Genomic DNA, 18,425 nt, shown 5'->3' on the forward strand with positions numbered 1-18,425 from the left:
TTGGAGCTTATCTTAGTATAGTCAGGGGCTAGGGGGGTAGTGGGAAGCTCAGAGCTCCAAATTCTGGAATGTAAACTACGTGGTATCTCTCTATATTTGAAGGCTTCAGTTGCTCTTCCTGATTTCTTAAAAGAGCTGGGGCTGCATTCTTCATAAATTCATGTTATAAAGCCTGCCTCTCTTGAGTCTAATGAGATTTGATGAAATGGCATGTCTACTTCCCCATTTCATGCCTTGACCTCTTCAGTCATAATCCAACAGGGGCACTGGCACCGGGAATGCTCTGGAAAAAGAAAAGAAAAACAATTCAGATAATGACTCCAGGAAAATCAATTTTTCTAAAAACCCAATCATGGCCTTGGCTACATTGCAAAGAGCCAATGTCTAGTGCAGGACAACATATTCAGTAACTTGACTGAGTTAATTTGTGGGAGGCGCCCTGGGACCAGTGATTAGGCCCTGGGCCATTGAGGTGCTAGGGGAAGGGTGTTGGTAAATTTTGCCCTGAAGCAGCTGCTGCTGTATTATTCATGGGGGTCTCATACATTATTGATTGGCCTAGGAAAGCTGTACTTTATTACTTACAGATCTGCCCCTGAAACTCAGGCATGGGAAGCTCCTGCAAGTGACCTGATTTTTGTGGAGGATGCCGAGAAGAGAGGAGAGGAAAGGGCAGTATCATTATAACTAACTACTTTGCCCTTCTTTACTCCTTATTTAACTTTCCATCTTTTGAGGAGTCACAGTGATTGTTGAGTCTGCTACTTGCAAGTTGGGAATCTTTAGGAATATTATATTAAATCACCTTATGTACCAATGAATGACTTGTACAGCATGTCACCCATTCTCCACCATACCAGAAGCTCTAGGATAATTTCTGAATTCATTTAGAACAACTTTTCAGTTGTTCTACTCTTGATTTATAGTTATGGTGATAAAAGATACCAACCATATATATGGAGAAATTTCCAATTAATGTGCAGAAAGACAAGATTAGTTTGGCAGGTAGCTACAAAACCCTCCATCAAACCTCTACTCCAAAGCTTCCTCACAGAATGGAAGTGAACCTTCAGTCCCGCCTCCAGTGGAACATAAGCTCTGGCAGATTTTGCCATTCTGGGAAGTGTTTGAATTTAGTTTTGGCAATGGGCTGTTCAAGGAGAAACTCAGATAAATATATACAGGCTCATTACCAATAGACTGGCCACTCAGTGATTACTTCTTTAATCATGTCAATTCATGAAACAAAGAAATGTAGTTAGTTCTGTGCTGCCCCTTTCATCTTCTGTAGCAACAGTAGCAGAGTGGTGAAAAAATAAGGCAGAGGGTGCTCAGAATCACAATTTTTAGATAGTCTATAAATATTAACTATGATACTCTAAATGTAAGTTTTCTATCAAATGACCAATGAATTGACATACTTCTAGAGGATGTTAATGTTGATATTTTCACTACAGATGAAGACAAATGTAATTTGAAACTAAATGGAAGGATGACTCACAGGTTCTCCTTGGAGGGCAAATAATAGAATTGGAAGAGTTGGTTTTATTATGCATTCAAAGGAAACAAAGGATTATCATTTCATGAGATACTTGGTCACCTCTTACTGTAGTGCTCATTGAGAGTATTTGGGGAAAAAATCACCACAAAAAGTTGAATCAAATGAGACTACATCTGTTGCAGAATTTGAAGAGGTAGGAAAATTCCACAAAATTCTTCATAAAACTCTGAAGATTAAGTTAACATATTTTAATGCTTATTAACTTCATTGTAAAAGGGAGCACAAGGAATAAAGAATAATGAAAAATGTGTTGGAAGATAATAGCTCTGGATTAAGAAGCAAGACAGACTAAAGGCTTGTAGATTATACAGAAACCTATTATCATGAATGCTTTCTTCAAGAAGTGTGTTTTATACCCTGTGGAATAGCTCCAAAAATGAAGTTAACTATATTTTGTGCATAAACATATAACTTGGTTACCATTCTCAAAATTATTTCTGAATCAGTTTTCTCTGGACAGTTAAACAATTGACTTGTTTTAGCAAGAAAAACAAAATCAATATCAAATTAGAAAAAAATAATTTAAGTGAGAATAATACATACCATGCAATTAAAACAGCTCAAGCCTCATTCATTTAAACAAGTTCTCAATGCTGAAAATGGTACATGAATAAAAGAACAGATAATGAAACAGACTAGGACACTTTTCTAACAACAACAATAATAACAGGTAGCACTTATATAATGTTTTAAACTTTGCAAAACATTTAACATGTTCTGTCTTATTTGATCAAGGAAAGTTTAACCTTTGTTAATGTCCATAAAGAAGAAAACAAAATGAGCTTTCAAACCACTTCAGAATATGTTTAACCTCCTTGTTAAATGAGAGAAATGTCCACCAAGGACATACATGAACTTAGGACATAAATTTGTTTGAAAATATTAAAGCCACCAGGTAAAAATGAATATCTATAAAAACAATTTAGCACACTTTTCTCTATCAATGATAGCAATGTTATCATTTTTGAACTCTTAAAATCTCAATACCTGATGTACTTGCTGTATGAGGCAGTAAAAATGAGATTAAAGACACAAAGGGTAGCTAGACCAGATCATATGTATTATGACAGTGATGTAATTTTGAAGACACTGAAGGATTTCAATCTCGAGAGATTCAAGAGGGGCAAATGCTAAATTCTAGAAAAGATCACAGACATAATTACTAATGAAAAAAGATGATTGAGATAGTAACACAAATTACTAATTTCCTCTCTTTACAAAATCTTTATTAGAATGATTTACACATATATAGGTACATCTGATAAATAAATGAGAATAGAATAGACAGGTTTTTCAAATGTTATGCATATGCTTACCTGAACCATGTCTTTATAATCATTACTTGATTGAAAAGTCCAAGGAAGACAAGATTTCAAAACATTTACTGTGGTTTTACAGTTACAAAGTATTTGATTCAATACAGGAAATAACACCTTAAAAGACCAATACAAATGTTAAAACCATACATAATTCTTTGAAAGGTGTTACAAGAGAGGCATATTTATTTAAATGGCCCACCTTAAGGTTTTTCAACAAATGGGAATGAGCTCTTTTTTTTTTTGATAGATGGTCTCTTGCTAAAACCTTATTTCTATGTTTTCCTTACTGTTCATTATTTTCAGTTTTTTCTCTTCTACTCAATCCTATATATCACAATCAAATTAATATTGAAAAAAGTCCTCTCTTTGAGCTTCTTTGTCCCACCGAGTTAATGTCCCCTCAACTTTAAAATGAATTTTTCACTGACTGAAGTCACTATCTTCTTTCTTCCTACATTTTTCCACTCCTTTTCAAAATTCAATGCAATGAGCATTTATTAAATGACTAGTAAATGCAAAATTCTGTGTTTAAGTGCTGAGAAAGATTTAGTGAGAAGATAAAACCCTTGTCTTCTAGGGATTTAAAATATCAACAGAGGTCACAAAAGTTTTTCGAACAATGATTGAATGACCATTTGTTAGCATAGTATAGATGAGATTCTTGATCATATATTGGTTGGACTGGATGACATCTGAAGTCTTATATTTTGGAGTTTTGTGCTTCTGTGATATGTAACCAATCAAACATAAATTCAAATAGAATGTGGCAAGTTTACATAAGTTGGGAAAATATGCTTAATGTGAAATCCAAGTAAATTTCTTTTTTCTGGGGGATTCAAAAAAGGTTTCCCAGGGGAGCTTTAAATGATGATTATGATTGCAACAGGTGGAGATAGGAATGGATAATGTTCTAGTTGTGGAAAATGGCATCCCACGATAATACAGGTTCTGTTCAGCAAAGGTGTTTGACTAGAGCCTAGAGTATTTGAAAAGGAAGCAATGTAAGATAATTCTAGAAAGGTCAGATTTTGCATTGAGGAACATGAATGTTTTTTTGGTGGGCAAGGGGGGAACCATTGAAAGATTTTGAGCAATGGAATGATGTAATCCATTTTTGTGGATGAGGAATATTAATTACTATCTGGTGAATAGGAAAGGAAGCAGATTTAATTCATCTTTCTTCTAATTTTTCTAATTCAAAAAGAAAAAATATCATAGATGAGTAAACTTTTGGCACTTTTTTACAAGGTTTTGTCAAATACACTCTTCCCTTAATCTCTGAAGACCAGGTGTGGGCCATCTCTGCTTTTCCAGTAAAAGTCTAGGAGTTACCCTTTTCTTTGGTTGAATGATTTTCTTTCTCTATTTTTGTCCATAGGAGATTAGAGCAAAATTTCTTCAACTGTAGCTGTGACATCCGCTGGATGCAGCTGTGGCAAGAGCAGGGTGAGGCCAAACTGAACAGTCAGAATCTCTTCTGCATCAGCACAGATGGCTCTCGAATTCCCCTGCAGCGTATGAACATCACCCAGTGTGGTAAGCAGCCCGACCAAAAATGTCAATTCTCCCGTGCTCCTTATCTTTTACTAATGGCTAAGACTAAAAATTATTATATCAAACTATGACCTCCAAATTTTCTTACTGTCCCTTTAGCCCTAATCTTATGATACATGCCTGGAATTTGAAGAAATTCCAATACCCCTATTTCATTGTCCTGCCTATCCCTATCTAGTCTGGGAACAATTTTAGAAGTCATGCTTTTAGGAATGTAGGAGAATTAACCATATAACTTTCAATTGCCTTCCGTCCTATCTAACATTCCTCTCTTTATGCAATTTTATCATGTTATTTTGGGAAAGATAGTATGGTATATAGGAAAGAGCACTGGATAGATACTCCATCATTTATTAGTTGCATGACCTTGACCAAGTCATTTCTCATCTTTGAGCTTCATTCAGTATTCCTTGTGGCAAAATGGAAAAAAAAAAACTAAAATTTTCCTGCACTTACCTTGCAGGGCTGTTGTGAAGATAAAATTAGATTATCTAATCTATCATTTAATCAATAAGTCTTTAGGAGCTGCTTGAGATATTTAGAGGTTTAAACAGCTTGCTCACTTTTCAAATGTCAAAGTTCAGTTTTATATCCAGGTCTTTCGTATCTCAAATAAACCAAACTAGTCATTATTTTATGTTACCTCAATTGCATATTAAACAGTGAACTAGCATACATCTTTGAAACCTCAATTAAAAATAAATTAAATTAATTTAAAAGTATTAAAAATAAATTTGTATATCTATTATTTATATACCACCTACATTTCCCTATGGTTTCTTTTTTTTCTTATCCTTTCTAAGAGAGAGTCTTATAGTAAAAATATTTCAGCAAAACTAGTATGTAATTTGAAAAAAATTAAGATCATAGGCAGACTTTCCATACTCATATTCCCCCCCCCCCCACCTTTACAATGTAGTGTGGGAGGTGCCTTCATGTAGCTCTTCTTTGGGAATATATTGTTCATTTTGCTTTCCTGCCATTAAGTTTTATTGTATTTCTGTTAACTTTCTACTTACATTGTTGCAGTCATTGTTTTTCTGGATTTGTTTACTTTACTTTGCATTAATTCATATGTGGTTGGTCTTTCTATATTTCTCTATGTTCATTAAACCCATTCTCAAACTCATCCTTTCTTACAGCATAGTAATCTTCCATTACATGCATATATGGCAATTTATTTAGTTATTTCACAATTGATTAGTATCTAGTTTGTATATAGATTGTTTCTGTAGCAAACATCTTCCTATGAACCCTTTATTTTTATTGTTGACTTCTTTGGGGTATATATCTACTAATGAGATCTCTGGGTTAAAGGGTATGGACATTTTAATCACTTTCTCAGTATAGTTCCAAATTGTTCTTCAAAATGATTAAACTACTTTAGATTTCTACCAAGTGCATTAATGTGCCCCTCTAGCCACAACTGTTCCATTGTTGACTATTCCCATCTTTCACAATTCATTAGCTGTGAGATGATATCTCAAAGTTGTTTTGATTTGCATTTTTCTTATTGGTGATTCAGAGTACTGTTTCATATGGTCATGAAAAGATAATTCAAAAGTCGGTATATTTGCTGAGAATGTGTTCCTCGGGGAACCTTCGCATCACTTTCCACATTCCACCGTTCTCTTACTTGACCTCCCTCCAGCTCTTCTTTCCCTTGGGCAGGCTAACACAGGTGGGAGGGAAATGCCTAGCATCTAGCTGCTGCTTGCCTCTACACCATGGTGGGGACTCTGTGGGCTGAGCTGTGAGTTAGAGCTGTGATCAATCAGTGTGACTTGTCTGTGAGGAGGGAAGATCAAGGGCACCTTTTGCTTTGTATCAGGCTGTTAATAAGGGGGGATGAGGACCAGTCCATTCCAGCTAGGGGACTATAAATTGCATAGATTGAAGCTGCATAAATGTGCATGTTAGTTGCTGGGAAGGAACTGGAGAGTCCCTGCCCATCCCAGGAGAGAAAAAGCAGTTGATTACTAGTCTGTTCCATAATGTAGTGATGAGATCAAGTACCATCTAAGAGGCGAGTAAACTCCTTCCTGAGCCCATCAGCTCATATTAATTAAATGCCTGCTTTCATGTTATTATATAAAGCTGAAGAGGCAGATGTAGTCCCTTTTTATTCTTCTCTCTTTCTCACTTGCTCTGTCTCTCTCCTTCTCTTCCTTCCTATCTTCCTTCTTTTTTTCTTCAAGGCAGTGGGGTTAAATGACTTGCCCAAGGTCACACAGCTAAGAAATTATTAAATGTTTGTTTGAGGTCAAATTTGAACTTAGGTCCTCCTGATTCCAGGGCCTGTGCTCTATCCACTATACCACCTAGCTGCCCCCCACCCCCCTTCCTGCTGTGGTTAAGTGTCTGAGGACTAAATTTGAACTTCTGGTCTCCTGACTTCAGGGCCTTTGCTCTATCTACTGTATAACCTATCTGCCCCACCTTTCTTCTTTAAGAGATTCTTTAAGGGACATTCTTCAATGGATCTTTGTTGTTCTAGGATCTTTATTCAGTAACAAATCTATGTCCTTAATATTTAGTGAAAGATCTTGTCAAGAAGAGACTCAGAATTTTCTTCTAAAACTGCCCTTTAGGACCTTGAGGGAAAAACCTTTTTACCTATCCACCTTAACTTATCCTGTGGCTTCTGATCAACTAGAAAAGAGGCACAAAACAATAGATTTAAAACTGGAAGGGATTTTGGCAATAATCTTGATCAACTTCCTCATTTTACAGATGAGCTAACAGAGCCCCAGACAGATTAAAAGATCTATCCATGGTCACATAGCTAGGAAGTGGCAGAGATGAGGCATGAAACCTGGTCCCTCTGATTGCAGGTGCAAAATGATCTCTAGTATACTTTTCTGTTTCTATGCAGTCATTTGCTGAAAGACATTAAATTGTAAACTCTTTGAGGGCAAGGATTTTCTTTTTGCCTTTCTTTGCACCCCCACTTTTATTTGCATTAGAACAATGGCTCATAATAGGTACTTGAAATAAATAAATGTTTGTTGATTTGAGGCGAGGAGTCTGTTTTTGGGACTCCAGTTTCTCTAGGATAATTATACACAACACCTGAACCTGCTAGTCAATCATAGGCTCATAGATTTAGACCTAGAAAGGACCTCAGAGATCATCTACCCCCTTATTTTACAGAAAAAGAAACTGAGATCAAGGAAGTTAAGTGATTTGCTCCAGGTAATAGAGGTAGCATCTGTTCCATTATATTATATTGCTGTCTTGTTACCCAGATCTCTTCTAGGACTTAAAGCACAGTGAGAGAGGAGATAGATACAGTGATACAATTATTGCTGATGATTCTTTTGTCTTCTCCCACCCCTCAGATCTACCTGAGATCAGTGTCAGCCACATTAATCTGACTGTACGAGAAGGAGAGAATGCTGTCATCACTTGCAATGGATCTGGCTCCCCTCTGCCTGATGTAGATTGGACTGTCACAGGACTACAGTCCATCAATACCCACCAGGTAGGTTTTTAGGAGGGAAAAGGAAGGTGAGAGCATAGGTCAAATACAGTCAGTCAAATGGTCTTAAAAATGAACTTTCCTTGGTCCCAAGGTGCCAGGGCTAGCTGAGTGGTCAAAGGGAGAAACAGACATTGGACTTGGGACTTGTCTTTTTTGTATAATTATTTGCATCTAAATTAGTATGAAAGTATATGGACAGCAATAGCTCTCCTATCTCACTCCCCTTAGGAGGGGAAAGGAAAGGAATTTTGGGGGTATAAAAAGAACTATGGCTAGGGCTAAGTTGACTATTATTTCTCCATTGGGGTTTTCAGACAAACCTTAACTGGACCAATGTTCATGCCATCAACCTGACCCTGGTCAATGTCACCAGTGAAGACAATGGCTTCACCTTGACCTGCATTGCTGAAAATGTGGTGGGCATGAGTAATGCTAGTGTGGCACTCACCGTTTACTGTGAGTATGGACATGTGGCATCTCTAGTGCTCAGAAGAGCCCATGGGGTGGGAAACAAGGGGTATCCGTAGAACTGACTGAGATTTGGAGGCCTATTGCCTAGAAGTCCAGGAAAATAATACTTTTAATACAGATGAGCTAACAGAGCCCCAGACAGATTAAAAGATCTAACCATGGTCACATAGCTAGGAAGTGGCAGAGCTGAGGCATGAAACCTGGTCCCTCTGATTGCAGGTGCAAAATGATCTCTAGTATACTTTTCTGATCTCTAGTATGCTTTTCTGAGTCTAGTAAAAGGAGGAGAATTTCTGATTCTTGTATAGGTGTGTCAAAGCCTCCCCTGCGATGATCCCAATTGTATGCAAGCTTAGTTTTGGTTATTGACCCTTACCTTTCTAGACAAGTTTCTGAAAGGCACACAGATGAGGATACTCTACCAAGAGGGATCTTGGGAGTTTGGCTGCAACAAAGCTACTTTTTACTTATCTGCTGGTAGAGTTAATATTCCTCCAGAAAATCTTTTTAAAAAGAACGTAGGCAAAATTTGTGATGAGATGCCCCAATTCCTCCAAGGTTCCAGGATGTGAGAGCTTAAAATATCCCAGCAATTTTGATGTTCTTCCCTTTGGCAGATCCTCCACGTGTGATGAGCCTCGAGGAGCCTGAACTGCGGCTAGAACATTGCATCGAGTTTGTGGTCCGGGGAAACCCACCCCCGACCCTGCATTGGCTGCACAATGGACAGCCACTGAGGGAATCTAAGATCATTCGGGTGGAGTACTACCAGGAGGGGGAGGTCTCTGAAGGCTGCCTGCTCTTCAACAAACCCACCCATTATAACAATGGCAACTACACCCTTATTGCCAAAAACCAGTTGGGCACAGCCAATCAGACCATCAAGGGTCACTTCCTCAAGGAACCCTTTCCAGGTGAGGGGAATGCAGTTTTGTTTTGTTTTTTTCCACCCTAGGATAGACTCGATCTCCTCAAGAGTATCCAAATATGTTCAGTAGTTTGTGGTGGGAAATAGAAAACAACTATACATTTGTAGCACCAATGTGCATTGATTTGATACATGAATTCAAGTAGAACCATTGTGCTGAATCAGCTCATTCAGAATACAGATTCTTCTTTTAAGAAGATATCATTTTAAGGGAGTAGCAAACACTTGCATTTACAAGGTTAACTATTCAAGGGCACACATCCCCCACCCCTCCCATTCCACTGACCCAGACACATAAAGATTTTAAGATGGAAAAGACCCTCAGATATCATTTGGACTGACCTCATCTTACAGAAAAAGAAACAGGTACATACTGGGGGAGTGACTTGTTTGGTCACACAGTCAGGTAGTGGCAAGCCTAGAATTAGAATTCAGATTCTCCAACTCCTAGTCTAATTTCCATCCTACCCCCTACTCCCTGCCTCCCTCTCTCCAACTACCTTATATTTCTGTATGACAAGGATTGGGGGGAGGTGTGAGCAATTACAAAAGTGGGATAAAGAAATAAGACAGTGATGGAGTGATGAAAAATAAATAGTAGGCTAAGGGCAATGATAACAGCAACCTGAGGAGCTTCAATTAGATTATGACCTTGAGAACTTGGTAATCTTTTATTTACTCCCTATGTACCCTGGGCTGGACCACCACAATTACTTTCTATCTCCTGGAGAATTTCTGGATCAGAAAGAGAAAAAACTTAGCAAAGATAGTGGCAAATTAGGTTACCTCAGAGGATTATATAATCTCTTGTCTATAAAGTGATAATTTAGGAATCAGGCATCCCACTCTTGGATGATTTAGGTATTAATTTATAGGGGATAGACTAGAGTAACAGTTCCCAAAGTGTGCTTCAAAGATCCCTAGGGAGTCCAAAGTCCCTTTCAGATGTCTGAGGTCAAAACTATTTTTCATAATATTATTAAATTATTTGAATTTCCAATATGCTAACTATTGATGGATATAGCTCACATAAATAAGCCCTTCGGGAGGTTTCGATATGTTTTAAGTGTGTAAAAGGAACTTGATACCAAAAAAGTTTGAGAATTGCTAGACTAGATGATCCCTTGAGATTTCTTTTAAGGGAGGGAAAGAGTGCTTTAGGATGAGAAAGACATCAGGAGCTAAATCTGTGTATTATTTGCTTGTTGTGAAAGGGGCCTTCGCAGTCCACAAATAACTGAGAAGTGGCAACTTCAGGATGCCTTATTTAACTTAGCACAAGAAGGTTATAATGAGGAGTACTGGGAGCAAAGGAAGCAAAGAAAAAATCAGACTGAGTGTTGGGAAAACTTCTTACCAGTGAGACCCTAGAGATTAGAGAACAATCTTTCCTTAGGGAATGAGAGAGTTCAATGCTTCAGATCCTGAAAACTACACATGGATAGAACTCAAGGGAACTTCCAGGTCCAGTCCTGAGAAAGATTCTAGTGGGCTAAACCCAAGAGACTTTTTTTATTGGCTCATTCCTCTTTTGTCTCCTGGGAGATGGAAATAGTTATGGCCTTTACTTTGAATACAAAGAATTCTTAAACTAGAGATGGTTGGGTTGTATATATCATTCAGTACAAGATTAGCTTTATAGACTCAAGGTAAAGAGAAGCACAGATAAATTTGCCTAGAAAAGTGTAAATCTTTTTTTTTAAAACACATTTCTGAGAAGTAATCTTTGTATTCTGTCTTTGAAACTACTGTAGTGGGAAAAACAAACTCTGGACCCAATAAAAATGTGACCATGGCAATGTCACTGTATATCTTTTTCCTCATCTGTAAAATGGGCATCTTATACCCATAATACATATGTCACAGGACTGTTAATTAAAATCAAATAAGATGATGTATGTAAAGTGCTTTGTAGATCTTAAAATGCTATATTAATGCCAGCAACAACAATAATAATTATATGACAACAATAATAATTGCAAATATTATTATTGTGATTGAACGAGGCAGTGAATTATCAAAGCCTTTGAAGGGGTGATTTTGCTATCTGGCCCCTTATGGAGAGGAAAAAGCCTAAGAGAAAGCAGTGAGGTTAAACTTGATTTCCCTTTTATTTACCATGTCAAGGAAGTGAACATGCAGAGACCAGAAATAATGAAGTAGTATCTGGTATCCAGAAAACTTAGTTCCTTTTCTTCCTATGAGAGTGAAGCAGCATTTTGTATTCTCTAGACATGGAACCTGCCTGTTTATAAAACTCAACGGACCCTTTTACAAAGTCTCTGGGTGCCTTCAGTCATCAGAATTAATCAGAATAGCTTCTAGAATATGCTGGTGATGATGGTACTCTTGGTAGTGGTACATATGTATATGTAACTGGGGAAGGTAGGGATGTCCCTGTGAAGACCTAGAAGACCTTTACTATAAATTACACTATCTGATTCATTTGCCTCAAAACTGGGAATATTTCCAACTATAATTTCTGAAGTCTATTGTATGAAAGTTTAGTTATATTATAGAGCACTGATTTTTAATATTTCATTTCAATTTAATTCAGTTCTATGAACATTTATTAAGTAGACTATGAACAAGACAGTATGCTAGGCAGTAGGAATACAAAGATCTATAATAAATATATAAATGTATGACCATATACATATGCATTTATGTCTATAAATATATAGATAGATATGTGTGACATAATTACCCACAAATATGTACACATTTCTTTCTGTCAGCTCTTGTAGTCCTTTACAATATAATAGTGTAAACAATATATACTAATAACTGCTATAAGCAGAATATGTGATAAATATAAAAAAAAGATCTAAGGACATTTGTATGAAAAATTTGAGGAGGGAGAGAACATTTTCACTGGAGGAGGAAGAGGGTCAGGGCAAGTTTCCTGGAGGAGATAGTGAAAGAAGGAAGGGATTGCAACAGACAGTGAAGTTGGTAGGGGTATTCATCCATTCTAGACTTTGGGGTAAAGTGTCAGAAAAAGACCTGGAAATAAGAGAAAGCTAAATGAGTATGGAGTTTGACTGGCACACAGAGCAAATGAAGAGGAACAATTTGAAATAAGTTTGAATTGAAGCCAGATTGTGGAAGGTCTTGAATATCAGGGTAAATTAGTTATAGTTTAGTAAGTAGGCTATGGGGAGCTACAGAAAGTTTTGAGTACAAAAATGACATGCTCAGAATATTATATTAGAAAGATTATTCAGACAGTAGTTTGAGGAAAGAATAAGAGAAGAGATAGACTTGAGTCAAGAAGACTAGTGAAATTATTACAGTATTCCTGGTGAGAGTTAATGACCTAATTAGGGTCAAGTATTATAGAAGTAGAAAAAAGGGTACAGATTCAAGAATTCTCATCAAGGTTTGATTAATGAGCTTTGGGCAGTTGGATTGGGTAAGAGATTAGAGTAAAAGATGACTTAGGATGGGGGTGACATCAAAAGAAATAGAGACGGCAAGGGATCTTTGAGAAGTGGCATGAGGGAATGTAGTTTAGTTCTCTTTTGGCCATGTTTGAATTAAATGCATGATGAAAAAGTGGTGACAGGGAACACATATAAAAGTCATATGAAAATGACAAGGAATGGATGTACATAAAAAATGAATTGTTAAAAAAAGTGAATTGTTTAGGGGATGGCTAAAAAAGGAATAATAAGACCCATTCTTACAATCATCCTCCCTTTCTCCCCAACCTAGGAAGCAAAGCAACTGCATGAATTCATGATATATTGTTTCTATCTATGAAGAGAGTAGAGAGTTAGGTGTATTTTCCTCCCCGCCCAGGGCATTCTTTCATGGGTAAAATGATATATATATATATATCTGTAAATGTGAGAATTAGCAGAATTTCTCAAATTGGACAGAAAGATTCCAACAGAATACTTTTAGTACAATCATCTACACCATACTGACAACAGAATTTATCCTCTTTTAAAAGATCCTCTTAAAGGGGGGACATGGCACTGGGGATATCATTGTCAGTATTTCCAAGAATGGAGTGGATCAGATCCTAGGGTCCCAGAGGGAAAAAAATTCCAAACTGGTATAGCTATCACAGCAAGCACAAGTTTATTATTAGAAGCCTGATACTTCAGGATTCGGTGCCCTCAAGATTTTGAATTTGCCACTGTGGTACAGATCATTCCATTCCCCAGCCTCATATATACTGTTTACTCATAATATATTATTCCATTGGCAATTGCTTTTCAACTAAACAATCCCTATCTTGCTTTTTCTTGAGACATCTTATTTTAGGAATGACTCCCTGGGGCAAGCCATCAGAGGATTTATCCTGGGTTGGGGGTTTTGCTTCCTTTTCATGCATTCATGAGTCAGAATAAGAATGGCACAGGTTAATAATTTAAGGAATAAAATGAAAGTTTATCTATCATCTATCTATCTATCTATCTATCTATCTATCTATCTATCTATCTATCTATCTATCATCTATCTATCTATCTAGTGGTCCTGCTGTGATATTCTCTCTACAATGGTCATTTTTTAAAGTGTGATGCTATATCTGTTTAGTGTTCTTTGGGTCTGGAGAGACTGTTAGAAAAGATCAGAGTCTGAGAAAGAGGGATGCTGTAAGGAATAGAGATTAGAGGGAATAGTCTGAAAAATAGTCTGGAAAAAAAAGCAGAGGAAACTGAATGATTACCAACAGGGTGGAAGGAGGAAGATTAAGACTTAAAGATCGTCTGAAGATGGGGAAATAGTAGTGGGGGGATATAAGGAAAAGAGCAGTGTTAGGCTGAGTTTGGAAATCAATCAGTTGTCAAAGGGGAAGCCCCTTTAGATGAATCACAGAAAAGGCTTAGGAATGCAATCCAGTGATTGGTATTTTTTCTGTTCCTTGACTGGGTATTTCACCAGCTATTACCTATTCCTCTCTCCTCATCTCTGCCTCCCTAGTCTGGCTTCCTTCAAGTCCCAGATAAACTCTCCCCCTGCTTTCCCTATCCCCTTCATTTGAGCACCTACTCTTTATTGATTTATCACTAGTTTATTCTGGTTGTTTGTATGCTGTCTTCCCCATTAGAATATGAGCCCCTTGAAAGCAGGGATTGCTTTTTGCCTCTCTTCCCAACCACCTAGCACAGTAAATATTTTCTGATTAACTGATTTTGGTTGTTCACTTGGTCATTTGGTGACATCACCTTGCAGCTTGAGGGTTAAATCTGTTAGGAGAATGAGTGGTAGAAAAAGGCTCATATTGGTCTGGGAGAGGTCTAACTTATCCCTGACTCTGGTACAATCTTCCTTGACCGTGGCAGATGCCTTCCACTGGAGGTATAGTATGGGTTCAGAGTTTCTGCCAGTGCAATATAGGGAACTGGACACAGGGTGGTTGTTCTGGCAGCATCATCATCAGAGATAGTTTGTCTCTGGCTGTTGTTAAATGAAGTTTGTATATGTGAAATGCATGTGTTAGTGATTAAAGATGCACTAAAGTGTCCATTTCTTCTCATCTATGACCAGTGTTTTGATTTTGGGGGGCGGGTAGGGAGGTAGGAAAGGGTAAGAATCTTTTGTTGCCTTTGCTTTTGACCCCTATCTGTTTCTTGGCTCTGATCAGGTATGGTTGAACAGAAAAGTTTGACTCTATTCTCCTTTCTGTGGGCCCCACTTACTTCCCCTTTTGGGGGCCTTCTCAGGGAGTATTGGGCCTGTGCCCACTGAAAGATGTGAGCTATATTCTTCTTAGAGCAAAGGATTCAGGTGATGATCTGATAAGGATGTTTCCTTCCCCACCCCCACCCCATTCCCCAATCTACTCTCCCATTCATGTTTAAGTGTGAGCACTGATTAAAAGCTGGTTACTACTTGCCCCACCCATCAATAGTGTGAAACCCCAGATCCCTCCCATGGATTCTGTGCTGTGAATGTGGCACCTTGTTTCTGTGTCCATGTGAATCTTGGATGGATAAATGTTTCCAGACAGCAGTGAAGGATTTAGGCATTCATAGTCTGATTGGCAGATTACAAGGTTCACAGACTTGGTTAAAACATTTGGCTGACGTGAGAATATTCTCTAATAAATGAGAACCTTATGAGAAACATGCAAATCAGTATGAACCCATGAACTGATCTGGCAACCCTGTTCTTTCGGGCTGTCAGGGCATGACCGTTAAAAAAAATCGGTCAAGCATTTTGTCACCTACAGCCTGGAAAATGGAGGCAGCAGGAATGTCAGACTCAAGAATTCAGATGAGGCTCAGCAGCCTAAGAAAACAGTGAATCGATACTGACTGGTGTTACCTCAGAAGTGCCTGGATTAAGCCTTCCCAAAGAAAACATCATTTTCCCTTGAGGTCATTATAGAAGACTGTTTACTGGCTAGAGCATGTTGGAGTTTTCAAGGAGGCAAAATTGGATCCAAGGAGCTGAGGTTTTCATTCATGCCCTCAATGAATTATCCTAGGTACATGGTAGATAGGTCATTTCTTCTCCAGAGCCTTTTACTTAAGGAAAAAAAAGGAATTTATGTTTGTGACCTGTTAATGTAGAGGGTCTCTAGATATTAACAGAGAAATATAAGGGCACTCATCTCTTGTGGGAACTGGAAAGAAGTACATTATAGAAGATAAGAGATAATATAACCAGTACATGGAATTTGTTCTGAGGAGTAGGGTAGGTTCTATGCACCACAAAAACTATATATTTAATTTTTATTTTAATACAATGCTTGGACTTTCATTCTTCATGCAATTGGTGCTTTCAAAATATAATGAAAAGAGCATGCTTATCTACTTGATGCTCATTTCATCGTACCCTTGCATCTCTCCCTCCACCATCACCTTTCTTCCCTGGGATCCAAAGAAATAGCTGTGGAGTGACACAAGAGTACTGAGGTTCCAACTCCTCTTGCCACAGTGAAAACAGCCTGGCCTCGAGGTATGGAGACAGTGATGCCTCTTCCAATCAGAGGGATCATCTTCATTCAATTCCCCTCCTCCACCCCCTACCCCAACACTGTAGACATCACACTAAAGTGATGAGATGGGATAGCTGGCCTCTAGTTGGGAAGTTGCTAAGGGTGAAGGGAAAAGGTGATGATTGGCAGAAATGGCTGTCTTACTCCATTCTGTTTTTTTTATTAAATGTGTTAATTATCTCTTTGTCCTTTTTGCAGAGAGTACGGATAACTTTGTCTCAAGTAAGTCTCCTTTGCCTCTTGCTTTGTAATTGTTCATGTTCTCAATTCTTTTTATAGTTTCTTTGAATTCAGACACAATTCTCCACCCACCCCTACCTTTCAATAGTTGAGAGAATGTGAGCTATCTGAGGTACAGTGAATTGGAGGTTAGAGTCTAGGCTGCTGAGGGAATTTCTCCCTGAGTCCTTTTCCCCCGGGGAGATCTCTAGGGTTAAGTTTTTAGATGCTGGACCCCTGCACTCTGGTTTTACTTATCTGACTAAAACTTCGCCTGTAGAGGGTTTGAAGAGTTTTCAGTACCCTGGTGTGGTAGTGAATCTTGTTGGGCCTAATTTTTATCAAACTGTGTTTGGGGTTATATTGAATACCCTAGATGTTAGTTCCTATAAGAAGTATGATACTCAAGTTTTGAGATGTTATATATTTTTTTGAATCCAACTTATGTGGAGATCAAGGGCCTGCACACAGATGGATTGCAATGTGCATTTTTGTGGGGTGGGTCAATATTCAAATAATTGAGATCATAGGTCCATTGGAGCATTTGAGAGATGACCAATGATCCATTGATTGACTATGGCTTATTTGATTTGGGCATTGGCTTGAGTCATCAGAGGGACCATGGAAATTTGAGTGTACAAACATTTTAAGAGCAAGGATTAAACTATCTTTTGAGATATTTAGAGATTTGCAAATAGTGTTTTATATTTTTTCTGAAGGAAGTCTACAACTCATGTCTTCTCTTTCTCATGACAGAATTATGGGAATTTGTCTCACCTGGTTTGTGGAAGTTTTCCCTCCATATGTAGGGGACACATCCAGATGTAAATGTCATCTGTGTTTCTTATTCCTCCTCAATCTCTAGAGACAAGTAACCCCACAGAATGTTCTTCTAGAGATGTTTGAAGTGGGGAAACTTTTCTCCAAGAAGATGCTTTAGAACCTTAGAACAAGTTTACTCTTGGCTACAACATTACTGGGTAACTGGGAATGAGGCATTTCTGAGGGTTTCTCTTTCATATATGGAAAGTTGAATTGTCATTGTGCATTAGCCTCAATGGGGAATGTATGAGACAGTGGTTTCAATTTTGGGTTAGAAATCAATAATGTCTTTAGACCCAAATTACCCTACTAAGACTAAGTAACTTCCATGGCACAAACATAGAATAGAGAAGAAAGGAAATGTGAGAATAAAGGAGGAAGAAGATAGAGCTATTGGTAGCCTGCTCAGGAGTCAATTAAAGCAATGCTTTGAATTGTCTAATTTCATCTCATCTGTGGGAAGCTTCCTCTTGTTTTTCATTCAGGGGTACATATAGAACCAAGTTATTTAGTTTTAATTTCCAAATCCTCCTCCCTTCTCCCATAAAGCATTATATTATTCCAATGGTTTATAGGTTATAAAGTCTAAATTTTCTTTTTCTCTTTAAGGAAGCGGGTGCTGGGATGGATATTAGGCATATTATTTCAAAGACAGGATAGCAATGAATACATGTGTTTTTGAACTATTGCATTTAGTTAGGTAATAGAAAAGGGATTTCTATTCTAGAACCACTTCCTCCAAATCTAAGGAGATAATATGCAAAAGTTCAAATTGGAGTGAATGCCTTCTTTCATGGATCAATGATATTTTCTTTAGGGAAAGGGATAGAATTGTGGCCTAGGCTCAAAATTGTGGCCTAGTTTCCCAGTACTCTCTAATGTGTGGTCTGTTGACTAACTGCCCTCCTGCTCTGTTCTTTTGGTTCCAGTCTATGAAGTGAGCCCCACACCTCCTATCACCGTGACCCACAAACCAGAGGAGGACACTTTTGGGGTGAGTCATATCCTGGTCAAGAAGAATTAACTTCTTCCAAGAGGCCTGACTGAACTTGGTTCAGGGAGACTCTGATTAGCACTACCCAGAGAGAGAAGGGAGCCAGAGAATATTA

The 18,425-nt window shown here is 37.9% G+C and overlaps 1 protein-coding gene across 5 annotated transcripts in view; it reads left to right on the plus strand.

The window, feature by feature from the left end:
- NTRK3 (neurotrophic receptor tyrosine kinase 3) overlaps positions 1-18,425 on the plus strand; it is a 472,049-nt gene that overhangs the window by 147,769 nt on the left and 305,855 nt on the right. For 3 of the 5 annotated variants that reach the window (XM_074234130.1, XM_074234132.1, XM_074234134.1), the window contains exons 5-10: positions 4,259-4,416; positions 7,776-7,918; positions 8,233-8,374; positions 9,007-9,303; positions 16,474-16,497; positions 18,246-18,310. In XM_074234130.1, the coding sequence (XP_074090231.1) occupies positions 4,259-4,416; positions 7,776-7,918; positions 8,233-8,374; positions 9,007-9,303; positions 16,474-16,497; positions 18,246-18,310 (829 nt within the window). The remainder of the gene's footprint in view (positions 1-4,258; positions 4,417-7,775; positions 7,919-8,232; positions 8,375-9,006; positions 9,304-16,473; positions 16,498-18,245; positions 18,311-18,425) is intronic. The other 2 variants (XM_074234131.1, XM_074234133.1) reach the window with 1 other exon arrangement.

Source organism: Macrotis lagotis, chromosome 4 (genome assembly GCF_037893015.1).
Source record: "Macrotis lagotis isolate mMagLag1 chromosome 4, bilby.v1.9.chrom.fasta, whole genome shotgun sequence".
NCBI classification, from domain to species: Eukaryota; Metazoa; Chordata; class Mammalia; order Peramelemorphia; family Peramelidae; genus Macrotis; species Macrotis lagotis.